Source organism: Anomaloglossus baeobatrachus, chromosome 5, assembly GCF_048569485.1.
Source record: "Anomaloglossus baeobatrachus isolate aAnoBae1 chromosome 5, aAnoBae1.hap1, whole genome shotgun sequence".
In the NCBI taxonomy this organism is placed as follows: Eukaryota; Metazoa; Chordata; class Amphibia; order Anura; family Aromobatidae; genus Anomaloglossus; species Anomaloglossus baeobatrachus.
This window is the reverse complement of record NC_134357.1, coordinates 300,343,525-300,370,753: the sequence shown is the minus strand read 5'-3', so window position 1 is coordinate 300,370,753 and position 27,229 is coordinate 300,343,525. Positions and strand designations below refer to the sequence as shown.

Below are 27,229 nucleotides of genomic sequence, written 5' to 3'. Positions count from 1 at the left end.
CACGTTGCCTCCACCATGTTTTACAGAGGATGTGGTGTGCCTTGGATCATGTGCCGTTCCCTTTCTTCTCCAAACTTTTTTCTTCCCATCATTCTGGTACAGGTTGATCTTGGTCTCATCTGTCCATAGAATACTTTTCCAGAACAGAGCTGGCTTCATGAGGTGTTTTGAGCAAATTTAACTCTGGCCTGTCTATTTTTGGAATTGATGAATGGTTTGCATCTAGATGTGAACCCTTTGTATTTACTTTCATGGAGTCTTCTCTTTACAGTTGACTTAGAGACAGATACACCTACTTCACTGAGAGTGTTCTGGACTTCAGTTGATGTTGTGAACGGGTTCTTCTTCACCAAAGAAAGTATGCGGCGATCATCCACCACTGTTGTCATTCGTGGACGCCCAGGCCTTTTTGAGTTCCCAAGCTCACTAGTCAATTCCTTTTTTCTCAGAATGTACCCGACTGTTGATTTTGCTACTCCAAGCATGTCTGCTATCTCTCTGATGGATTTTTTCTTTTTTTTCAGCCTCAGGATGTTCTGCTTCACCTCAATTAAGAGTTCCTTAGACCGCATGTTGTCTGGTCACAGCAACAGCTTCCAAATGCAAAACCACACACCTGTAATCAACCCCAGACCTTTTAACTACTTCATTGATTACAGGTTAACGAGGGAGACGCCTTCAGAGTTAATTGCAGCCCTTAGAGTCCCTTGTCCAATTACTTTTGGTCCCTTGAAAAAGAGGAGGCTATGCATTACAGAGCTATGATTCCTAAACCCTTTCTCCGATTTGGATGTGAAAACTCTCATATTGCAGCTGGGAGTGTGCACTTTCAGCCCATATTGTATATATAATTGTATTTCTGAACATGTTTTTGTAAACAGCTAAAATAACAAAAACTTGTGTCACTGTCCAAATATTTCTGGACCTAACTGTATCTGAAAAACATTTACTGCATAACCCGTGGAATTTGTGACACTATCCCTGTAAACACCAATATGGAACATGACAAAACGGTCAAAGGATTGTAAAGATCTGCTGAATATGTAGGCGCTATATAAATAAATTATTATTATTATTATTATTATAATAAAAGGATACACTTTTATGGCTCCAGAGCGGGTCCCAATAGCCATAAGCCGTAAAGAGTCACTAAACCCCAGGGCACTAGGTTGGTGAGGAAATCCATGTTCAACAGTCTGAAAGAAAATAAAGTTAAAAGCAAAGATGTTATAATGTGAACATAGGCTCAAAATATCAAACATCAGAAAAGACAAAAAATTGCTGTAGGGAAAGGCTTGCATTCTGTTTCATACAATAGGACACATGGAAGTAGAACACATTTTAGCGTATGTGCACACATCTTCTCTAGGGGTGTTAGCTCCTCTGTAACCCAAAGTAAAAAAAAAAGTGCTAAAATTTACATGAGAGTGAACATAATCCTCTGCAATGTAAAAACAACTTGCTATTCATATATTCAGTCTTTTCAGCTTTTCACCAGTTCAGGTTTCTGATGGTTATAAGAAGTGTCCTGACCCATTCTTCAAGCTGTCCGCTTTTTTTATGCATATAAAAAAACAACAACAGCAAGAAGGCCACCACACAAACAACCTGAAAGATGCTTCAGGAAAAAGGCCGTCTTACAAAACTCAATGGAGTCTAGAAGACGGTTGCATGCACATACCTTGATGGTTACAGCCGGATAGTAAATTTGGATGTAACAAGGTGGGCAAGTAGTCTGATACAACGGTTCTCCATGAACAGAAAGTGTTCTTACTCTAGAATCACGGGCATCTATTAAACCATGGTGGGAACCAATTTTCCCATCCTAGCAAAATAGCTCTGTAAAGCCACTTTTGTAGGGGGTGGGGCTTGTAATCAACAGGATATCCAATTAACTTATGAAAATTAAGGTGCCACAGAAAAGAGGCAAGGTTGTGCCCCACCAAGTTCTCCTAGCGCTCTTGACCACACCCCTGTACAGAAAACTGCAGCGGAAGTCATTCAGACAAACGTCGTTTGTTTTCAATTATTTATTTAAATTAAAAAAAAAAAAAAGCCACATGCGGTTTCTCTTAGACTGGAATCACACATGCGAGGGACTCGCGCGAGTCTACCATGGCATCACCCGGCAAAGTCTCGCACATGGGCTGTATCTGTGCTGTGTATCCAGTCACAACAGCTGGGGCTGCAGCCGCGAGCTATATCCGTGCTGCCGATTGTTTATTTTTTACCATGATACTGACCCGCACACACTTGCACTGCTTTCCCCGGCCATCCTGGCGCCTGTGATTGGTTGCAGTTAGCTGACACGCTGACACTCAGGGTGGGGGCGCGTCTAGCTGCAACCAATTACACGCGCCGGTGGGCGGGCAAAACAATGAATATTGAATTGTCGGCTCCAGAAGGTAAAAGCGGGACCCGGAAGGAGTGTGCTGCCATGACAGCGCCTCGCTCCTATCCCCTCCACAAACATTTTTAATCTCCGGATTCCAGTCCCCATTGACTTATATGGGCAACGGATTCCGGAGCAGATCAGACTTTTTAAAATCTGGCAGTGATCCGCCGTTACCGGCGTTTACTCTAGTTAAAACCTAAATCATTATATGGACAGTACAGTGTAGTGCTCTGTATTACTTAAAAGGTTGACTAACCAAAATAACAGCACACAGACTGGAAAATAGGACATCCTAGTTCAGTATCCGCTTTGTAATCAGCTGTGTGCTAAGAATTTACATGTCTCCATAGGAGTCTCATGATCTGAGTGATTATCTACAGGAATCTTGGTAACGTGGATTATACAAACTAAAACATCAATACGAGCTTAACTGGGACTACAGAAAAAGAAAGTCTATAAGCCCATGAGTAGGCAAAGGAGCGTGGGAAAAACGATACTGGATATTCTGTTCTCAGCGAGGTTTTAGCTCTTTTCTAAGTGACGTGTAATTCAACCAGTCCAGCCTGACATCATCGCTCCTGCACAATAATAAGTGGTTTGTGCTGTGGTTGGGATGATTAGTGATGCCTGCCCTGTAACGCTGTAATGAGACGGATTCGGCATTAGTGACACATTTTGCAACGACTAACCCAACCAGTTTAACTAGAAAAGCAATTTTAATATAAACGTATGCAACTGTAATAAGGTGAGCCAGGGATACAGTACTGAAAGAACGATGACCCTGGGGTACCTGAACGGACAGGGGATGGGATCCCAATCACTGATTTGTATGCCCTTCACTTTCTAACACCTATATTTTCCCCAGACCTTTTGACTACTGTGACCTGATGATTTTTTATCATTTCAGTTACTTTCGGCAACACCCACAGCTCCTTACCCTGGGGAAGCCAAACCTTTGTTACGTCTCATGGTTCTGGCAGCCTAGCCACATGTGCTTTAGGCTATGTGCCCACGGGAGCTTGCTCCTGTGGATATATCTACAGGTATGGCCGCATGTTTACCGCAGCAGCTCCCCGGAATCTGCAGCTATACATAGCTGCAGGATTCCAGCGGAATTGTTGCGGTAAACCTGCGGACATTCCTGCAGATTACCTGAGGAAGTCCCAACCTCTATCTCCATAGTGAAGCGCTGGGATTTCCGCAGGTAAATCCGCAGGAATAATTGACATGCAGTTATGTGCGGCTGCGGGATATCCGCAGCATATTCCGCAGCCGCACATTCCACAGCATGGACACAGCACTCCCCATGTCCCATAGGATAACATGGGGAGTGTCTGTACTCTGATACTGTGTATCCAGATAAATCAGCAGTTTTCCGCGGCACATTCCGCAGGAGCAAGCTCCCGTGGGCACATAGCCTTATTCTTAAGTTTTGGGGGGAAAAAAGGGGCCTTCCATCTTGAAGTATAAGAAAAAGACATATAGGGCCCCCCTCATCTTGCATTATTTTTCAATGGAAAAGTTAGAAAACCACATTTCTCAAGATTTCATTCCCTAAACTGCTCTGGAAAAGTGGAAGCACCATTTTGACTGGTTGCAACAGTTAACATTGATTGCAATGTTATTTCTTTCATAGCACGTGTAACCTTTTTACTTCTTTTACGGTGTTCAGCTTTGTTCTCACTTGTTTGAAAAGTATTTAAAGCAGCAGTTCTGCATACCACCCATCGGGAGTAAAATAAAAAGTCCGGATCAGCTATGCAACATGTAATACATACATGATATACAACAGTTATGTCACCAACGTATATTATATTACTTTTATTGTAATGGAATTCTGGCGATACCTGGAAATAAACCCAGTCTATCCCGTGTACCTACCAAACACAACCTTCTATACTCCTGTGGCCATTATGCGCTAGGCTAACTCTTCTACTTATCCTATCATTTTCAAGATTGTGCAGGACGAGTTCACCGATCTTGGTCACTTCCTATTTCAGGAACACGACAGGCTGGTTTTTCATGCCAGTCTAAACTTGCCCATGACTGGCAAACAAACGGTCACTCCAATGACTTTTCAACTATTAAAAGTATCTGTTGGCCAAGTAAGCGTTCAGCTAATAGCTACTAATGTATGGTCTAAGGCTTTTTTGCCTTGGTATATGGGCCAGTTTAGGCAAGTGCATTTTCTGTTAGGGTGCCATCTGTGTTCAAAATGGACTGCACACAGACGAATGTAAGTCAATGGGAAAATTCAGATGGAAACATTACTCTTCGTTTTGGGGAATGAGAGTCTCTTAAAAACGAGTAGAACAGCCAACCTCATTACACAGGTATCACAGTCACGTTGGCAATTTGAGAAAGTGACTGGCTCGGGAATACAAAGGGTTGTTTGTAGTGATGGGCGATAAGTAATTATTTGTGTTCATACAATGCTTACCGAACACAAAGTACTATTCCAGTATTCGTCACGGCAAGAAAAAAATGCATCTGTTCCCCATTAACTTGCATTAGGCTTGTTATTCATGACGAATATCGGAATAGTACTTTGGGATTTGTTATGAATAATCCAAACACGAAGAGTTACTATTCACCCATTCCTACTTGTTAGGCTGGAATCACTTGTGAGAGACTCGTGCAAATCTTGCATCACATCACCCGACATGGACTGCAGCTCTCCTGACAGGAGCATCTCAGCTGCATAGAAATACATGCAGCTGACTCGCTCCTGTCAGGAGAGTGTGTGGCCATGCCGGGTGATGCGATGTGAGACTTGCACGAGTCTCTCACAAGTGTAACTCCAACCTTAGGCAATGACCTGACCATTTTCTCACTGATCATGTACTAATCTGTCCTATATATTCTGCCCTTGCTGCACTGGATATCCGTTCTCCTTGGTATCCAATCTAAGGAGGGGAGGGATACCACAGCAGCCTAAACCAATGAGGAAACAAGAGGTGTGTTGCAGACTGCCACAGACTTAATCATAGAATGGTAGAGTTGGAAGGGACCTAAAGAGCCATCGAGTCCAACCCCCTGTGAGTGCAGACTTTCCTAAATTATCTCAGCTATATGTTTATCCAGTTTCCGCTTGAAGATTTCCATTGATGGAGAGCTCACCACCTCCTGTGGTAGCCTGTTCCACTCCCTGACTGCCCTTCACTGTCAGAAAGTTTTTCCTAATGGTTAATCTGAATCTCCTGCTTTTTAGTTTCATCCCATTGCTTCTTGTACTTCCTTGTGCTAATGAGAATAAGGTAGTTTCCTCATTCATGTAGACATTATAGATTATACTACAATTAAAGATTACATACAGCTGTGCCCTAAAGGAGTTTATTTAAAAAGCAGTAAAATCTAGGGAAAATATATAAACTTACCTAAGAGATACTGACATAGAAAAATGGTGACGTGTTGAATACTTCACCCACTGTATAAGTACGGTAAATATATTTTGAAAAAATGCTATTGGCATGAATTTATCACCAGATGGCGATTATAACCCAACCAATCCACACCGGCAAAGAAATCAACCCATAGATGTCCATAAATTTATTGATATGTAATAATGAGAAATGACAGGGGAAAGAAAAGAAAAAAAAAGTATTGAACACGCTTACTGAAATGTATTTAACACTTTGTACAAAAGACTTTGTTGGTGATGACAGCTTCAAGATGCCTCCTGTATGGAGAATCTCGCTGCATGCATTGCTCAGATGTGATTTTGGCCCATTCTTCCACACAGAAAGAAGAGAATGGCACTTCCTATGTATGCGTCTAGGAGATATTGGGGTGCACTTCAGGTTCCAAAGCCAAACAGTGAGAAGTATACAAGGCACTCCCAAGATGATTTGAAGAAATATTTATGTGCGTAACAAAATGTTTTCGGTCCTATGTGGACCTACGCTGTGTGGGCTGTCAGACGCGGAATCCACCGCTGTATGGGCTCCCCATACAGCGGTGGATTCCGCGTCTGACAGCCCACACAGCATTTTCCCTCACATATGTGCTACTGAGGAAGGTCCACATAGGACCTAAAACGTTTTGTTACGCACATGAATAAATATTTCTTCAAATCATCTTGGGAGTGCCTTGTATACTTCTCATTAATCCACACAAACACTCTTTAAATCCTGAATGTTCTGCGGGCGCCTTCTATGAACTCTGAGCTTTAGTTCCTTCCATAAATTTTCTGTTTGATTCAAGTCAGGTGATTGTCTGGGCCATTCTAGCAGCTTTATTTCTCTGAAAAAATTCAGGAGTTTCCTTGGCTGTGTGTTTGGGATTATTCTCTTGCTGAAATTTCCACCCTCGTTTCATCTTCCACCATCATCATCCTTGTAGATGGAAGCAAATTTTTATCAAGAATGTTTTGGTACATATGTCCATTCATCCATCCTAAAATTATAAGATGGCCAGTAAAAAACAGCCCCACTCCATGATGTTCCCACCTCCAAACTCATTATTGGTATAATGTTATGGGGTAATATGTAGTGCCTTTCAGCCTCCAAACATGGTGTGTATTATGGCATCAAAAGAGTTCAATTTTGGTCTTGTCTCACCAGACTATATGCGCCCAGTTTTTCACTGGCTTGTCGAAATGTTGTTGAGCAAACTTTATACGCGCTTGAACATGTTTTTTGTTACTCATTGTAGTATAGCATGATGAGCGTGCATACAGGCCATGGAGGTTGAGTGCATTACTTATTAGAAACAATTGTTCCAACTGATAACCGGTCTTTCTGTAGCGCTCCACAGGTGGTTCTTGGCTATTGGCAACTTTTCTGATACTTCTTTTCACTGCTCTGTCTGAAATCTTACAAGGAGCACCTACCTGGTCATGTTCAGATGGGCTTTGGTGAAATTATGTTCTTTTCACTTCTGGATTATTGCCCCACTAGTACTCACTGCGACCTTCAGTAGTCTAGAAATTCTGTAACCAATGCCATCAGTACATTTTGCAACAATAAGTTTGTAAAGGTCTTGGGTAAAACCAGTGAGGTGTCTCATCACGAGATGTTTCTTGCGTGGCACCTTAGTAACGAGACCCCTTTTTATAGGCCATCAGTTGAACCAACCAATATTATTTTTCATTAAGTGGCAGGATTGCTTTCTAATTACCGATCGGTTTAAGCTGATGTCATGACTTTCCATGACTTTCACCTCTCTTTGCTCAGGTGTTCAACACTTATTTCCTGTGTCATATCTTATTATTACACATCACGAAATTTATGGAGATTTTTGTTTGAGTTATTTTTCTATGTGGATTGGATGGGTTGTTACAGACATCTGGTGATAAATTAATGTCAATAGCGCCTTTAGAAATATGTTTATTTACTTCGAAAATTGGTGAAGTGTTCCATAATTATTTCACCCCCTGTATATCATTCTTGAGCTTCTGTTACGCTATTGTTTTATCTTTATCAGTAAGGCCTGAGTATTTGTAAATCTTTATGCATAGGACATATATTGTAAACACAAATTTAATGTATACATGAATATTAAATGTGTGTGTTGGCTGACGTGTAATTCCTGGAACGTTCCTGTGGCTAAAATGATTTTCTGATAACACTGTACTAAGGATATGCTATTAAAATTGAACAATACATCCACATGACATACTTATTTAGGTTCACCAAAGCCTAACCTCCACCGTATATTTATGTCACAATTACTTTTGGATAAAATATAATCTTCCCGGTCAGTTTGCTGTAAATTAGTTGCTCTATTTTCTCAGGAATCCTAAGTAAAGATTTCTCATGGGACCACAAACACTGAAGCATGGCTGCCTTCCTCTGACAATACAAGTAAAATATATCTTTGTACCGTGACAATAAGCAGAGGCTGGTCGCCTGCACACCGTAAACTAGGTCATTATCATTTCTTGTCCAGAGCCTGCAAAGTCGACACCGTTAGGCTTTGTCTACACAGGGCTTTTCTTAAGCGTTTCGAAATTAGTTGTTTATGTTGCATGCAATTTTGAATCGTTTTTTTCATGCTTTTTCAATGCTTTTTATGCACTCAAATGAACAGACACACTAAAAATAAAAAATATAAAAAAATGCACCGTGTGAATGAAATTTTAGAAAATAATTCTAGACACAATAGTTAATCACCACACCAGCGTCTTAATAACGATGTGCAGTCCGGTTAGTCAAGACACCACAAACCCTAAAGGTCCCATGGATTATTGATCGAGATGGTCGAATAATGAAATATTCGGGTTCTGATTATGCTATCCGAATACCAAGTACTATTCGTTAAGAATTGTTAACCCAATAGAAGCCAAGCATTTTTCTGGGAAATCTTCAAGAAAAATCCTCTGGTTGACTTGTATTGGATTCTGGAACAGTACTCTCTATTCGGATAGCATAATCAGAAGCCAAATACAGTGGAACCTTGGATTAAGAGTAACTTGGTTTGAGAGCGTTTGCAAGACAAGAAAAGCTTTTTACACATATGTAACTTGGTTTAAGAGCAATGCTTTGCAAGAAGAGCAAATGCTCACTGTGTACACTCCCAGTTCTGTCCTTTCATTGCATTCTGACCCGCTCTGGAGGTAACTTTCTGTACATATGTACTGTATACAGTATACCATTATACAGTACAGTATATACTATATAGCAGGTCTATTACTTTGTATTTGTGGATACAGTATTGTACTTTCTTTCTGCTAACCAGCACAGCACATTACTTATACTGTACCTCTCGCAGACCAACAATTCTATTGTAAGCTAAAGTGCAGCTTAATTTGCTTTGTTTGTTACTGTACAGTATTTTGTATCAGTGTACTGTAATAATTTTATATGAATACAGTACATTATATTGCATTACTGTAAAAAGTTTGTATAAATACAGTAAATATTTTTGAGTTGTAGAATGAATTGTCTGCGTTTCAATTATTTCCTATGGGAAAATTCGCTTTGATATAAGAGTAACTTGGTTTAAGAGCAGACTCCCGGAACCAATTCTGCTCGTAATCCAAGGTTCCACTGTATTTCACTATTCGCCCATCTCTAATTTATAGACTATTGCCAGCTAAGCCTGCCGATACTTGTGAGATTGGACAACAGTCTACTGTGTATGGGCACCTACAAACTTGTCCTTGCCAGATTATGCCACGGGAAAAAAAAAAAAAAGGGTCCAGCATGCCGGATTCTGGAAGAGTAGATCCTTCTAGTGTCTATGAGATAAGCCATTGCCAACGGAGCAATTCTCTTAGAGAATACGAGCGCTCGGACTAGCGTTATTGTGTATGGAGGAGTCAGAAAAGAATTAGCAGAATAAATGGCTGACAGCTACGTATATAATGTGTGTGGTGACCTTAAAGAAGAGTTCGTGGCCCTAAAACGCTAAATTTTTATAGAGGCGGATAGTGGACTTAGCATAGTAGTTTAGAAGACATGTAATAAATAAATATGAATGAATGAATGAATGAATGAATGAATGAATGCGATTTTGTATGTAAATGAGGGGGTTTTGGTTCACATCGGTATGGCCAAAGGGCTCAGTGCAACAATACGCCCCCTGAATTTGCACTTGATTGACACTGTTCAAGATGAAATCTGCATTCATGCTAACAGTGTTAAAGCAGTCACCGTGAGTTCCCTCTGGCAGTACAGTACCGAGCAGTTGTTGCACACCGTATCTTGTGATGACAGACCGGTATAGTATAGTATCTGTGCAAAGGTTCAGAGACATGGATTGTCATTATGATTGACAGCGCTGAACTCTCAGTAGTGTCAATGACGTCTCTCGATGCTGGCTTTTGTCTACGCCTATTGCTCAATAACTGTTATTGCAGGTGCAACATTATGTGAGCGCCACTGCAAAGACTAAGTGGGCGTAATGGTGCTCTGTGTTAAAGCATTACTCAAGCGTTTGTAAACATTGATTTTATCAAAATGACAGCAAACAGCTCAGTAAGTGGCACAACACTGGAATCAGGGTGTCTGTCTCTACTTTATGCTGCTGGGGCAGAAAAAAACCTAGTGACAAATTCCCTTTTACTTCTGACTTCCGGCCAGTCAAACGTTAAAAGGCACAAGATGGCGCCGAGGGACCGGAAAGACGCTGAAAAGGATGAAGCCACCGGAGGGTGAGTATAAGTATGGGGACAAGAGAATTGGGTTTCAAGCGCCACTCCAGGGCTACAAAAAAAAAAAAAAAAAACTGGAGTGACGCTTTAACTAATCCACTCTCAGCGAACGTACAGGTATGATTTGGATAGTAGCCAAATCACCTTCATACCTGAAAAAGTGGTTTCAGTTAGCGGTTTGGGGGCTGACAGACTATTTAAAAGGGAATAGGTCAGCAAGTTTTACTACCCCCAACTGATGTAAGTACTGCAGATTAATTGCTTTCATTTTTTTTCAATCCTTTATTTTATTGCAGATTAAAATCGCTTTTCCAATTTTTATGTAAATGACTTGCAAGTGCAGGTGGCTTAGCCCTGAACTTAAAGGGGTTTTCCCAAGAACGAAGTTCATTTTAATTCATAGATCTTGGAATAATAATAAGTTCCACAATTGAATGCGCTTAAAAAAAAAAATATGTTCCTGTGCCGAGATAATCTTATATATGTGCCCCTGCTGTGTACTGTGTAATGGCTGTGTCTGACCGCACAGGAACATGGTCTGATCATACCACAGCTCCTGGGCAGGGGAGGAAGTAAAAAAGTATATAGACATTACAGTACAGGATTGCTAAATATTTTTCTCTTTGTGGTAATTTTTTTTATTTTTATTTTTTATTTTAAAACCGGCAGGGAAATGTTTTACCTCACAAAAACAATCAGCTATGATCCCCTGTTGTAATGTTTGTGTACTCTTTTGCGTTCTCCCCTGCTTAGGAGATGTGGTATGATCAGACCATGTCCCTGTACGGTCAGACACGGCCATTACACAGTACATAAAGGGGCACATATATAAGATCATCTCAGTACAGGAACATTTTTATTTATCACATCCAATTGTGGAAATTATTATTATTCCAAGATCTATTGATTAAAATGGACTTTGGTTTCATGGAAAAACGCCTATAAAAAGGGAACATTTAAAAAAAAATAAATAAATAAATTGGGGTTAATATTATTTCAAGATCTATTGATTAAAATCAACTTTAAAATTCACTTTATTTGTGGGGAAACCCCTTTAAATCTCTTAGGCCTCTCTCCATCTTCCCCCACCCCTTGTAGTCCTCCAGTCTTTAGTACTGAATATATCATGAGCTGCTACACCAATCTCTCAATTTCCTACAGTGTATCAGTCTGCAGTGCCGAAAACACATTCAACGTCTTGGTGAACAGTGCATCACAAACCCGCTGTAATTCCAGGACAGATGCGAGTGGGCTTGGCAGTAGGTTCTTGGACCATATGGCAAGCTACTTACTAGAGAGCAGTGTCTGGACTGGAGACTATGAGCAGGACTAGGTGTGTACACTGGTTTGTAGCCTGTATATGTAATCAGTCTATAAAGATAATAAAAAAGCATGCCCGGCCTGAGGAAGACCTCTGTCTGGTGTTGAAACATGTAGCCCTTGTGCTTTTAGTACATTTTTGTGAAGATATTAAGTGGCTGTGTCACACTCCGCATCGCTTTTACCACCCCTTTTTTATTTCAGTTTTTATACTATTTATCTGTTAATGTAATTAAAGTGTTCTTATTCATCGTCAGTAAATCATATCGAAAATGATAAGGAATTGAAACAAAACTAATAACAGGTGTAGAACATATTGTTTAAAGCTGGAGTTGATATTTTTCGTACCTCCACTCTTTTAGTCACATATATTACCCAATACATTTTCAGTAGGAAACAGTTTTGATAGAAATGCTTTTTACAGGGGTTGTCCACTACTAGGGTAACCTTCTGATTCCACATGTTTCTCCTAGGGAAAATAATGAAGACTATGTGCCGTTCCAGCTGTACCCTGGCTTGTGGTGTAAGGGTTTATGTGGAGTTTTGACGTCACTCGAGCCCCGCAGCCAATCAGCAACAGCTTCCTTCTCCCCTCCTTTGGACCAACTGAGCAATCAACAGGAAGTGAGCGACAACCACTGCACTCACTTCCTGTTGATTGCTCCTTTGGTAAAAAGTGGGGAGAAGGAAGCCGACGCTGACGGATGTGGGGCGTCAAAACATCACGAGCTACGGCACAGCTGAAACGACGCCAGTATGGGAGGAGAGTATAGGCTTTATTATTTTACTTGAAGGAAACATGTGGAATCAGAAGGGGTTTTCCTAGTAGTTTAGGGAATCTGCACGGGCTGACTGTCAGCACCGGTTGGGGTGGGAAGACACACGTCTAATTAATATGGTAACACCAGTGCGAAATTTATTCTTACGTTTTCAGGATGGGTAAGCAAAGAACAGCAGGATGCTAAAGTCTAAGTACCAAAGCTCAGTAATTGCTTATTTTATTGGAGATGCTAAAACAGACGAGTCGGGAGAGCTGACAGGACCTCTTTAACCCCTTCAGCCCCCAGGCACTTTCCGTTTTTGAGTTTTTGTTTTTTGCTCCCCTTCTTCCGAGAGGCGTAACTTTTTTATTTTTCCATCAATCTTGCCATATGAGGGCTTGTTTTTTGCGGGACGAGTTGTACTTTTAAATGAAACCATAAGTTTTACCATATAGTGTACTGGAAAACGGCAAAAAAATTCCAAGTGCGGAAAAATTGCAAAAAAAGTGGGATTGTACAATAGTTTTTGGGATATTTTATTCACCGTGTTCACTATATGGTAAAACTGATGTGTGGGTATGATGCCTCAGGTCGGTGCGAGTTTGTAGACACCAAACAAGTATAGGTTTACTTGTATCTAAGGGGTTAAAAAAATTCACAAGCTTGTCCAAAAAACGTGGCGCACGTTTTGCGCCATTTTCCAAAACCCGTAGCGTTCTCATTTTTCAGGATCTGAGGCTCAGTGATGGCTTATTTTTTGCGTCTCGACCTGACGTTCTTAACGGTACCATTTTTGCGCAGATGCTACGTTTTGATCGCCTGTTATTGCATTTTGCGCAAAATTTGCGGCGACCAAAAAACGTAATTTTGGCGTTTGGAATTTTTTTGCCGCTACGCCGTTTACTGATCAGATTCATTGATTTTATATTTTGATAGATCGGGCATTTCTGAACACGGCGATACCAAATATGTGTGTATTTTTTATTTTTTTAACCCTTTAATTTTCAATGGGGTGAAAGGGGGGTGATTTGAACTTTTAGGTTTTTTTATTTTTTTTTAATTTTTTAAAACTTTTTTTTTTTATTTTACTAGTCCCCCTAGGGGGCTATTGCGATCAGCAATCCGATCGCTCTCCACTATCTGCAGATCTCAGCTACAGAGCTGAGAACTGCAGATTTGCTGCTTCACTTTCAATGCCGGCTGTATTCCGGCATTGAGAGGAAGTGACTCATGTTAGCTACAGGCGTCATCACATGACCCTGTGCTACCATGGCAACCGCCGAAAGTCACGTGATCATGTCACGTGACTTCCGGTGGGGGCGGGGTAAGTCACTGTCATGGCGGCGCCCATGTACATATCGCTGCCTAGACTTTGGCAGCGAAATGTAAGGGGTTAATGGCCGCGGGTGGAAGCGATTCCACCCGCGGCTAGCAGGCATACATATCAGCTGTTGATAACAGCTGATATGTGCGCGTCTCGCCGCCGCCCGCCGGCGGCAGGGGGCGGGGCTTACCGGCACACGATCCATGACGTATCTAGTACGTCATGGGTCGTTAAGGGGTTAAAGAAAACCTGTCAAGTGCAATATGCACCCAGAACCACGAGTAGTTCTGGGTGGATATTTCTAATCTCTGCCTAGCGGTCCCAGCCTATAGTTGCATAGATAAAAAGTATTTCCAAAGATCCCATATGATATGCTAATGAGGCCAGGACTACTCCCCTTGGCATTAGTTCCCTTGGCTAGTTGGCCCATTTAGCATGTAAGCCCGGTGGGCGTGCTAATGAATGTGCAGCGTTAGAGGATGGTCACTCTCGCCTCTCTACTGTCATCGCGTCTGGTCCTGGATTTCGGCTCAGTGCCCATGACCCCAGACTTTCGGTCATGCGCACTATGAAGCTGAGTCTAAGTGTCCTGGCTTCAAACTGAAGTAGTGCACATGACCGAAATTCCGGGAGTCAGACGTGATGGCAACAGAGAGGTGAGTGAGCTCTTCCTCTGACGCTGCGCATTTATTAGCATGTTAGCACACCTACAGGTCTTACATGCTAAGGGGGCCGACTAGCCAAGAGGAATAACGGCCCTTGCGACTAGTCACTCTCCTCATTAGCATATCATATGGGATCTTGAGAAATACTTTTTCTAAAGATCCCTTTATCTATGCTAGTGTATACAGGGACAGTTAGGCAGGGATTAGCAATATGTACCCAGAACTGCTCATGGTTCTGGGTGCATCTTGCACCTGACAGGTTCCCTTTAAACAGGTCCTGTCAGCTCTCCCGACTAGTCTGTTTTAGCATCTCCAATAAAATGAGCAATTACTGAGCTTTCTTACCTAGACTTTAGCATCCTGCTGTTCCTTGCTTACCCATCCTGAAAACGTAAGAATAAAATTTCAAACTGGTGTTACCATATTAATTAGACGTGTGTCTTCCCAACCAAACCGATGCTGACAAAGTCAGACCGTGCAGATATACCATTAAAGGATTGATAATGCCTAGTGGTCCATTTCTTCCTTTATTTCCAAGATGAAAAAAAAAGGAAAGATGGCACAATGCAAAGTTCTTAAAAAAAAAAACAACAAACAACCACATCCAAAAATCGATATTGCGCTGTGAATAGAAGCATTTACTATGACAGGTTAGACGAGATGCAATGTTAACCCTCTACATTTCTATCTGCTTTCCTGATGCGGATATCTTTGTATTACCATCATTCATGTGTGAACAAGAAATCCATTTTTTCAGTTGAGCGTTGAAGCAGCAGATGGTCACAGTGTAGCACGAGAAATAAATAATTCATAGAATGAAATATAGGAAGACAGCCATAACAGTAAGAGAATAATCCCACCATGTATACATAGTCAGACGTGTCGCAGTCTGACAGAGCATGGTACACTAGGAATAAAGCCCCGAGGAGTACTAATCCCACGTCACCTTGTTAAACTGGAACAGGTCCCTTTTCAGTCTCTCCCTCACAGAGTCTTGCCCAGACCTCAGGAAGCGTTTCATTTCTGCAGCCCCGGAGCTCAGCGACACCCTGAAAACCAAGGAAGGGATAAATGAAAAATCGGGGTACGCACATTGGGTCAGAGCCAAGATCATTGAAGGAAGTGTTACAAGTACAGACGTGAATGAGACAACCATTGCTAAAACCATGGATGAATCAGGTCAGAACCACTTAGGGTCATGGGCGCCAACACCAAGAACTATATACAGTTAATAAACACTTTTACACACATGGCACACGACTACAACGCTCACGGAAATTGGATGTATTTTCCGAGGAAGGTTCGTCTGATTTTGGAGGCTACACATGCAGTATAGTATATAGAACTGGGTGCTGAGTATGTTAATCATTAACCTACAGACAGCTGCACACACCGGACCTTCACCCCGAGCGGGGACTGGAGCTGGAGGAGATAGTACCGCTTCACTAACCAGTCTTTTCCAGACAGATCACATTGTTTTCAGCCATTATTAATATTACAATTACTTTATGAGCATTTCCTCTATGTCAGCAAAGCTTCCTCCACTGATCTGTGAATGAAAAAGGATTGTAGTCAACAGCCACTGTGGCCCCCCGCGCTCATCTCTGCTGGGAAACATGGAGGATGAGTCACCGGCAGACCAGCCCTACGCATATGGCCGATACAGAGGACAATATTTTATTACCAGGATAGACTGTTGCTCAGTGGTGCACCACTGTTAATATATGAGGTCCAGGGTCCATTGTATCAATAGTATATGCTTTGGCATATTACCCATATTCACTCATTTCCAGAATAAGGAACTGTGCTGGTTTTTAAAAAAAAAATGCACATCTCTTTTTAATTACTTTAAAGGGAATCAGTTATCACAAAATATTTACTGGTTATAGATAATAGTAATTTTCATTTTAAAACTATTTTAAATAAATGTGGCAGTCTAACTGGAATTTCGACTGCAGGGAGAAAATGTAATTATATCCTCCCTGCACCTGCTCGCTTCAAGTCATTTAGGCAGCGCCACAGTTGTTAACAGTTAGTGCCCTGTAATCACTCCCGCTACTCCGTGGGAGAAGACTGTCCGTCAAGGAGCAGCAGGAGTGGTTACTACTGTATAAGAAACCCTGACTGTTCACTGTCCGGTGCCATCCAGATGAATGAAAGCAAGTGGCATCATTTCTCCCTGCAGCTGAAGAATGTATGTATGTATGTATGTATGTATGTATGTATGTATGTATGTACAGTGCCTACAAGTAATATTCAACCCCCTGTAGATTTAGCAGGTTTACACATTCGGAATTAACTTGGCATTGTGACATTTGGACTGTAGATCAGCCTGGAAGTGTGAAATGCACTGCAGCAAAAAAGAATGTTATTTCTTTTTGTTTATTTTTTTTTAAATTGTGAAAAGTTTATTCAGAGGGTCATTTATTATTCAACCCCTCAAACCACCAGAATTCTGTTTGGTTCCCCTAAAGTATTAAGAAGTATTTCAGGCACAAAGAACAATGAGCTTCACATGTTTGGATTAATTATCTTTTTCCAGCCTTTTCTGACTAATTAATACCCTCCCCAAACTTGTGAACAGCACTCATACTTGGTCAACATGGGAAAGACAAAAGGAGCATTCCAAGGCCATCAGAGACAAGATCGTGGAGGGTCACAAGGCTGGCAAGGGGTACAAAACCCTTTCCAAGGAGTTGGGCCTACCTGTCTCCACTGTTGGGAGCATCATCCGGAAGTGGAAGGCTTATGGAACTACTGTTAGCCTTCCACGGCCTGGACAGCCTTTGAAAGTTTCCACCCGTGCCGAGGCCAGGCTTGTCCGAAGAGTCAAGGCTAACCCAAGGACAACAAGGAAGGAGCTCCGGGAAGATCTCATGGCAGTGGGGACATTGGTTTCAGTCAATACCATAAGTAACGTACTCCACCGCAATGGTCTCCGTTCCAGACGAGCCCGTAAGGTACCTTTACTTTCAAAGCGTCATGTCAAGGCTCGTCTACAGTTTGCTCATGATCACTTGGAGGACTCTGAGACAGAATGGTTCAAGGTTCTCTGGTCTGATGAGACCAAGATCGAGATCTTTGGTGCCAACCACACACGTGACGTTTGGAGACTGGATGGCACTGCATACGACCCCAAGAATACCATCCCTACAGTCAAGCATGGTGGTGGCAGCATCATGCTGTGGGGCTGTTTCTCAGCCAAGGGGCCTGGCCATCTGGTCCGCATCCATGGGAAGATGGATAGCACGGCCTACCTGGAGATTTTGGCCAAGAACCTCCGCTCCTCCATCAAGGATCTTAAGATGGGTCGTCATTTCATCTTCCAACAAGACAACGACCCAAAGCACACAGCCAAGAAAACCAAGGCCTGGTTCAAGAGGGAAAAAATCAAGGTGTTGCAGTGGCCTAGTCCGTCTCCTGACCTTAACCCAATTGAAAACTTGTGGAAGGAGCTCAAGATTAAAGTCCACATGAGACACCCAAAGAACCTAGATAACTTGGAGAAGATCTGCATGGAGGAGTGGGCCAAGATAACTCCAGAGACCTGTGCCGGCCTGATCAGGTCTTATAAAAGACGATTATTAGCTGTAATTGCAAACAAGGGTTATTCCACAAAATATTAAACCTAGGGGTTGAATAATAATTGACCCACACTTTTATGTTGAAAATGTATTAAAATTTAACTGAGCAACATACCTTGTTGGTTTGTAAGATTTATGCATCTGTTAATAAATCCTGCTCTTGGTTTGAAGTTTGCAGGCTCTAACTTATTTGCATCTTATCAAACCTGCTAAATCTAATAAATTATATTTATATTATTTTTTATTTTTTTTTAAAGCAGCATGTACCTGCAGATTACCAATTTGTCCACAGGAAAATTTAACTAAAGGTTTGTTTGAGGATACATTCCCTTTACTTCATGAATAATTGTCTTTGTTGAGGATGAAATACTTAATTAACCTCTGCACATAGAGCACTGTGAGAAGTGTGTTCAATGAAATCAATTCTCTATATATAAGCCAGTCAGTTTTCAGAGGAACTCAAAGATGGCCCCCGATGACATCACAGACCCTACCATCAGCATGGATCCACCAGATGACGTCCCTCCCATCACCAGCATCATTACCACCATCACCATTACCATCATCATGGATTCATCCACTGAAGTCAGACCCGCCCATCAACAGCAAAACAGATCTCCCTATTGGCTAGCCCATGAACTGTCCCACTAAATGGGCATATCTGAACTTGTGTACGCCCCTAGCCTATATCAAGAGGACGCATTCTTGTACTCTCTCTGTTCGGTGTCATTTTTACTGTGACCAAGAAGAGATTTCATATCCGACTGTCTGGTGTGAATTCTTTACGCATGCACTTGGTCTATACCAGTCATGGCGAACCTTTTACAGGCCGAGTGCCCAAACTGTAGTTCTAAACCCATTTTTTTTTCCGAAGTGCCAATAAATCCTATTATGTAAATAATTGATTTTAACCTTACCTTTGCAGTCTTCTCTTCTCTTCAGCAGGGGGCATCACACTCATGCGTGCTTACCACACATTGGAGCTGAGCCCCTGCCCTTTCCAGACACAGCAGTTGGATTGATCTTTCTGGAAATAAATTGCAGCATGTTAGACAGAGATTTTAGCCTGGAATGCAATCAGATGTCACCCTGTAATCCACATCTACATTTCAATGTCTGAAGATCTTGAAATCCCATAAAGACGTACGAGTTGCTATTCTCCCCTTTCATTGTGTAGTTATGTCCCCTTCCTGGCCACTTCCTGGTAAACATGTCCCCCATCCTGATATATATTTCCTACATTCTGGTATATTTGTCCACATCATGGCCCCATCCTGGTAAATGTACCCCATCCTGGTAAATGTACCCCATCCTGGTAAATGTATCCCATCCTGGCATGTTCCCCCCATGCTGTTAAATGACCCCATCCTGGTAAATGTACCTCATCCAGGCATGTTCCCTTATCCTGGTAAATGTACCCCATCCTGATAAATGTCACCCTTCCTGCTAAATGTTCCCCATCCTGGCATTTTTCCTCATCCTGGCATGTTCATGTACCCCCATCCTGGCATGTTTCCCCCCCATCCTTTCATGTTTCCCCCCATTCTGGTAAATGTATCCCCCATTCTGGTAAATGTATCCCCCATACTGGTAAATGTACCCCTTCCTGGCATGTTTCCCTTCCTGCTAAATGTACCCCATCCTGGCATGATTTCCCCCATCCTTACAGTCATGTTAACCCCCATCCTTGCAGCCATGTTTCCCCCATCTTTGCAGCCATGTTTCCCCCATCTTTGCACGTTTCTCTCCATCTTTGCACGTTTCTCTCCATCTTTGCAGCCATGTTTTCCCCGTGCTCTCCATGTTTTCCCCGTGCTCTGTTTGCCCCGTGCTCTGTTTGTATATGCCCCATGCTCCCATGTTCCCCCCATGCTAGCTCTGTCCCCCGTGCTCCCCATGTGTCCCCCATGTAGGCTCTGTCCCCCGTGCTCCAATGTTTCCCCCGTGCTCCCCATGTGTCCTCCGTGCGCTCCATGTTTGCCCCGTGCTGGCTCTGTCCCCCGTGCGCTCCATGTTTCCCCCATGCTCCCATGTTTCCCCCGTGCACTCCATGTTTCCCCCATGCTCCCATGTTTCCCCCGTGCGCTCCATGTTTCCCCCATGCTCCCATGTGTCCCCCGTGCTCCCCATGTGTCCCCCGTGCTCTCCATGTGTCCCCCATGCTCCCATGTGTCCCCCGTGCTCCCCATGTGTCCCCCGTGCGCTCCATGTTTGCCCCGTGCTGGCTCTGTCCCCCGTGCGCTCCATGTTTCCCCCGTGCGCTCCATGTTTCTCCCGTGCGCTCCATGTTTCCCCCATGCTCCCATGTTTCCCCCGTGCGCTCCATGTTTCCCCCGTGCGCTCCATGTTTCCCCCGTGCGCTCCATGTTTCCCCCGTGCGCTCCATGTTTCCCCCGTGCGCTCCATGTTTCCCCCGTGCGCTCCATGTTTCCCCCGTGCGCTCCATGTTTCCCCCGTGCGCTCCATGTTTCCCCCGTGCGCTCCATGTTTCCCCCGTGCAGGCTCTGTCCCCCATGTGTCCCCCGTGCGCTCCATGTTTCCCCCGTGCAGGCTCTGTCCCCCATGTGTCCCCCGTGCGCTCCATGTTTCCCCCGTGCAGGCTCTGTCCCCCATGTGTCCCCCGTGCGCTCCATGTTTCCCCCGTGCAGGCTCTGTCCCCCATGTGTCTCCCGTGCGCTCCATGTTTCCCCCGTGCAGGCTCTGTCCCCCATGTGTCCCCCGTGCGCTCCATGTTTCCCCCGTGCAGGCTCTGTCCCCCGTGCGCTCCATGTTTCCCCCGTGCAGGCTCTGTCCCCCATGTGTCCCCCGTGCGCTCCATGTTTCCCCCGTGCAGGCTCTGTCCCCCATGTGTCCCCCGTGCGCTGCATGATTCCCCCGTGCAGGCTCTGTCCCCCATGTGTCCCCCGTGCAGGCTCTGTCCCCCCTGTGTCCCCCGTGCGCTCCATGTTTCCCCCGTGCAGGCTCTGTCCCCCATGTGTCCCCCGTGCGCTCCATGTTTCCCCCGTGCAGGCTCTGTCCCCCATGTGTCCCCCGTGCAGGCTCTGTCCCCCATGTTTCCCCCGTGCAGGCTCTGTCCCCCATGTGTCCCCCGTGCGCTCCATGTTTCCCCCGTGCAGGCTCTGTCCCCCATGTGTCCCCCGTGCGCTCCATGTTTCCCCCATGCAGGCTCTGTCCCCCATGTGTCCCCCGTGCGCTCCATGTTTCCCCCGTGCAGGCTCTGTCCCCCATGTGTCCCCCGTGCGCTGCATGTTTCCCCCGTGCAGGCTCTGTCCCCCATGTGTCTCCCGTGCAGGCTCTGTCCCCCATGTGTCCCCCGTGCGCTCCATGTTTCCCCCGTGCAGGCTCTGTCCCCCATGTGTCCCCCGTGCAGGCTCTGTCCCCCATGTGTCCCCCGTGCAGGCTCTGTCCCCCATGTGTCCCCCGTGCGCTCCATGTTTCCCCCGTGCAGGCACTGTCCCCCATGTGTCCCCCGTGCAGGCTCTGTCCCCCATGTGTCCCCGTGCAGGCTCCGTCCCCCATGTGTCCCCCGTGCGCTCCATGTTTCCCCCGTGCAGGCTCTGTCCCCCATGTGTCCCCCGTGCGCTGCATGTTTCCCCCGTGCAGGCTCTGTCCCCCATGTGTCCCCCGTGCAGGCTCCGTCCCCCATGTGTCCCCCGTGCGCTCCATGTTTCCCCCGTGCAGGCTCCGTCCCCCATGTGTCCCCCGTGCGCTCCATGTTTCCCCCGTGCAGGCTCTGACCCCATGTTTCCCCCGTGCAGGCACTGTCCCCCATGTGTCCCCCGTGCAGGCACTGTCCCCCATGTGTCCCCCGTGCAGGCTCCGTCCCCCATGTGTCCCCCGTGCGCTCCATGTTTCCCCCGTGCAGGCTCTGTCCCCCATGTGTCCCCCGTGCGCTGCATGTTTCCCCCGTGCAGGCTCTGTCCCCCATGTGTCCCCCGTGCGCTGCATGTTTCCCCCGTGCAGGCTCTGTCCCCCATGTGTCCCCCGTGCGCTGCATGTTTCCCCCGTGCAGGCTCTGTCCCCCCCACATCTTGGCACAGCCGCACAGAGGCTAAAAATAAAAAAAAAAAACTCACCTTCTGGCCCCCACTCCTCCACTGCTGTGTCCTCAGTCACTTCAGTTCCCGCGCGGCCACAAGACACCGGCGCCGCCTACTGACGCTCCTCCGTCTCCTAGGCAACAGGTCTGCGGCCCAGGAGAGGAGGCGTGTCAGAGCGAGGAGAAATGTCTCCTCTGCTAAACACCAGTTTGAGCTGCTGGCGCGACCACACCAGCAGATCAAACTGGCGCAGTGTGGCGACAGCGCACGTGCCAGCACAAACGGCTCTGCGTGCCCTGTCTGGCACGCGTGCCATAGGTTCGCCATCACTGGTCTATACCAATTAGGCCAGGCAGTAGGCAACTAGTGATCTCTGCTTAAGAGTTCACCCTAACATTATTGGCGCCCAACGTGGGGCTTGAACCCACGGTCCTGAGATTAAGAGTCTTATGCTCTCTCAAACTTTCACCTCTTCAATATATTCTGAATGGAGCAGCTTGACACAATTTTGTCCAGCTGCTAAACTGATGCCTCCACCCTGTGCCAGTAATTGCACTGATTGCCCATCTGCTAAAGAATACAATATACACTTCTTGCTATTGCCCAAAAAGCTCTCCATAATGTGTGGCACCTGCCTACAATGCTCTGTCATGCCCAAATTGATAGAAGTTATTCTTCAGTGTTTGTGGTTGACCACTATACAGTGTACAACACTGTTCGAAAAAAGGGTTAATGTCGCCAGGCCTGCTAAAATCTCATAGGGTGTGGTAATTCTCACAAGAACTTATTGAAACAAAGACTTGCTGAGGGGTGTAAAGAAGCTGTGTGAATGCAGAGAGTGTCTTTACTCATTATGAAATTATGTATTCTACTATTTGCCATCATGTTAGAAACGCATTAAATTTATGTATATGCCCCTATTTCAAAGCCAAAGCCGATTGGCCACTGTCACAAAGTCACTCAGAAATCCCCCGCGCTGGCTACCAGTACGTCACAATCGGGGGGTAACAAGTGGGGGTCACCCCTCCTTTATACCTCCCGACCGACAGACAGAGCACGTGACGCGCTCTCTAGCGCCCCTCTTATAGTCAGGCCAATTATGGAATTGCCCGACAATAAGCAAGGAGGCCGCTATACTACTTATGCCGATTATTGAAGGGTCCCCGGTGAGAGTAAGGTATATATTCCCCCGACCTCCGCGGGCGGAATATATAAAATCTCCCCGAATCTCACTGGCCTCCCCACAATAATCCTTGGCACAATTCGCTGCCACCAACCGATTTACGGTAACTATTAGCCGAACACACAGACGTGGGATTCAAGATCGAGATAACAGAACAGCCCAAGATTAATTATATAATTTAATCAGCCTAAAGCACACTAGAACTACAATATATACAATAGGGAATCTACAGAATATACATATGTCAGAGTACAGTTACAATCAAAGCATGGGTTACAAACAGGCATACACAGTTCCAGCAGTTACCTTGTTGCGTCTGGCCACAGGGGGGCGCTGTAGACCAGGTTTCCCGGAACTCCCACAGATGTTTCCTACACGTGCCCCCAGCGAAAGAACGCTGGAAAATGGCCGAAGTAGGGTTATCAACCTGGGCAGATCCAGGTCCCCTCCTACCTTAGTGACCTCACAGGGAAGCACTGCCACTCCCCCTGCATGGATCAGAATTATCCAGCAAAGGGGATATTGGCCATAACTTTGCCTGGGAGCGTCGTAGGCGGACGCCAATGCTCTCATTGTGACAGTTATGAATTTAGCTACAGAACGAGGGGACTCATGACCTGTCTGCCAGTTCCCCATTGGCTGATATCACGCCTGGGGCATTTCCCAATGTCCTGCTCCCATAAAAAGGGTGTGCCGGCATCGTCCACATGCGGAGACACCATTTTTATGGTTGCCATATTTATCGGAAATATGGCTTGCGAGATATGAACCATTTTTTACTGGAGTCGTTCTGTCTGCTAGTTCCATAGCCTTGCTAATGAGATACAACTCTTGTTACAGGGTGACGGCAGGGAGTCATCCTGTGTCCATTGTTCCCACACCACCTCATTTCCATATCACAGGACATGGCCATGGGATTTGTTGCTAAACCAGTTGTGTGAAGGAAAGGGGGGGTGACACCAGGAGAGGGCTTCCTGACATACTTGAATATCATGATTTATCGTCATATCTCCGGATTTACCTCACACCTCCCCCCTTTTGAGGGCGCTAGGGGGCAGCACACTCCGGTGTTCCCCCGTGCGCCCGTCCGCGACCTCTCCTTGTCGGGACAGCCCGTCTGCGTTACCGTGGTCACGGCCCCTTTTGTGGCGAATGGTGAAGTTGTATTGCTGGAGCGCAAGGCTCCATCGCAACAATCGCCCATTCGTCCCAGAGACGGTGTGCAACCAGCTGAGGGGATTGTGGTCCGTCTCCACGATGAAGTGGCGCCCGTATAGATAGGGTTGCAGACGCTGCAGGGCCCACACTATGGCCAGGCACTCCTTCTCCATCGTGGAATAGGCAACTTCCCTTGGTAACAGCTTCCTGCTCAGGTACAAGACTGGGTGCTCTTGGCTCGCAGAGTCCACCTGGCTGAGCACCGCACCGAGGCCGAAGTCACTGGCGTCGGTCTGTACTACAAACGGCCGCGTGAAGTCGGCTGCCTGTAGCACGGGCGGGCTGGACAGGGCGTCCTTTAGGGCCCGGAAGGCTGTCTCGCAGTCCATTGTCCAATCGACTGCAGAGGGCAGCTTCTTCTTGGTGAGGTCCGTCAAGGGCTTTGCCAGGCTACTATAGCATGGAACAAACCTCCTATAGTACCCAGCGGTCCCCAAGAAGGACATCACCTGCTTCTTGGTCCTGGGGGTGGGCCAGGATGCGATGGCCTCCACTTTCTCAGGCTCGGGCTTCAGTGTTCTCCCACCTACCCGGTGACCGAGGTACTGGACCTCGCTCATGGCCAGCTGACACTTTCCCGGCTTGATGGTCAAACCTGCCCGGTGGATCCGCCTGAGCACCTGTGCTAGATGCTCTAGGTGGTCCTCCCAGGTGGGACTGAAGACGGCAATGTCATCCAGGTACGCGGCCGCGTACCCTTCAAGTCCCTTGAGCAGGGTGTTGACCATCCGCTGGAAAGTGGCAGGGGCATTCCTCATCCCGAATGGCATCACCGTGGACTCGTACAGTCCAAATGGGGTAATAAAGGCAGAGCGTTCCCTGGCCTTGCGAGTCAGGGGGATCTGCCAATATCCCCGGCTCAGATCCATGATGGTCAGGTACTGAGCCCCGGCCAACTGATCGAGCAGGTCATCGATGCGTGGCATTGGGTACGCATCGGCGACCGTGACCGCATTGAGCCCCCTGTAGTCCACGCAGAACCGAGTGGTTCGGTCCTTCTTAGGGACGAGGACTACAGGCGAGGCCCAAGCGCTGTTGGATGCCTGGATCACCCCCAGCTTCAGCATCTCGTCAATCTCCTGGCGCATGTGTTGCTGCACCTCCAGGGAGACCCGATATGCTGAACGCCGGATCGGGGGATGATCCCCAGTGTCCACGTGATGGACAGCCAAGTCAGTCCTTCCGGGCTGGTTGGTAAACAACCCCCGGAAGGGGTGTAGGGTGGCCCACAGCTGGGACCGTTGGTCCTCCAAGAGCTGGTGGCCAACCTCCACATCCTCAATGGATCCGCCTGCCCTAACCTGGGCTAGCATATCCAAGAGGGTTTCCGCTTCTCCCTCCTCGGGCAGGTTGCACACGGGGAGCGCACATGCCTCCCGCTCATGATGTGCCTTCATCATGTTCACATGGAAGGGCTTCCGCCTTCCACGGGCAGGGTCCAGGGTGACCAGGTACGTTACAGGGTTGAGCTGCTGGTACACGAGGTATGGGCCTTCCCAGGCTGCCTGAAGCTTGTCCTGTGGTACGGGGACCAGTACCCACACCTTTTGACCCACTTGGTAGGTCCTCTCACAAGCGTTCTGGTCGTACCAACGCTTCTGATCGGCCTGGGCTTGAGCCATATTGTCGTGTACCAGTTGCGTCAAGGCCTGCATTTTGTCCCGGAAGCGCATGACATACTCGATAACCGACACTCCAGGGGTGGCCAAATCCCCTTCCCAAGCCTCTTTCACCAGAGCCAGGGGGCCCCGCACACGTCGCCCGTACAGGAGCTCAAACGGTGAGAATCCTGTTGAGGCCTGTGGAACCTCCCGGTAAGCAAATAACAGGTGTGGGAGATACCGCTCCCAGTCACGCCCATGGGAGTCGACCAACATCTTAAGCATCTGCTTTAAGGTGCCATTGAACCGCTCGCACAGGCCATTAGTCTGTGGATGGTACGGGCTGGCCACCAGATGTCGCACCTGGACTTGCTTACAGAGGGCCTCCATCAGCTGGGACATGAATTGGGTCCCCCGGTCAGTGAGCATTTCCTGGGGAAAACCCACTCGGGAGAAAATCTCCAGCAATGCGGTGGCCACCTTGTCAGCCCGAATGGACGACAAGGCCACTGCTTCTGGGTACCGGGTGGCATAGTCCACTACCGTCAGTATGAAGCGTTTCCCGGAGCTGCTGGGGATGGCCAGCGGGCCGACCAGATCCACAGCCACCCTCCTGAAAGGCTCATCGATGATTGGCAGAGATACTAGTGGGGCTTTGGGGCGTGGCCCCGCCTTCCCCACTCTCTGACAGGTTTCACACGAACGGCAGTAGGCAGCCACATCGGCCCCCATTTTTGGCCAGTAGAAATGCTGGTTTAACCTGGCCTTGGTCTTAGCGATCCCTAGGTGTCCGGCCATCGGAATCTCATGTGCGATCCGCAACAACTCCGTCCGGAACGGATAGGGTACCACCAACTGTCGGTCCCTGGGCCACGCCTCCGGTGAACCCTGCTGGACCGTGGCCCGGTACAGCCGTCCTTGGTCCCAGACCACTCGCTCCGGGTCCGAGTCCGAGGGAGGCTGTGCCGCCTGCTCCTTAAGAGCTTTCAGGCTGTCGTCAGCTTCTAACGCTGCCTGAAACCCCTGACTAGATGTGGCCAGAA

General features: G+C 46.3%; 1 protein-coding gene across 2 annotated transcripts in view; it reads right to left on the bottom strand.

The window, feature by feature from the left end:
• Positions 1–27,229, bottom strand: part of LLGL2 (LLGL scribble cell polarity complex component 2) — a 153,131-nt gene that overhangs the window by 54,893 nt on the left and 71,009 nt on the right. For both annotated transcript variants that reach the window (XM_075349651.1, XM_075349652.1), the window contains exons 2-3: positions 15,507–15,609; positions 1,099–1,196 (exon numbers count right to left, since the gene is read on the bottom strand). In XM_075349651.1, the coding sequence (XP_075205766.1) occupies positions 1,099–1,196; positions 15,507–15,581 (173 nt within the window). In that variant the 5' untranslated portion in view covers positions 15,582–15,609. The remainder of the gene's footprint in view (positions 1–1,098; positions 1,197–15,506; positions 15,610–27,229) is intronic.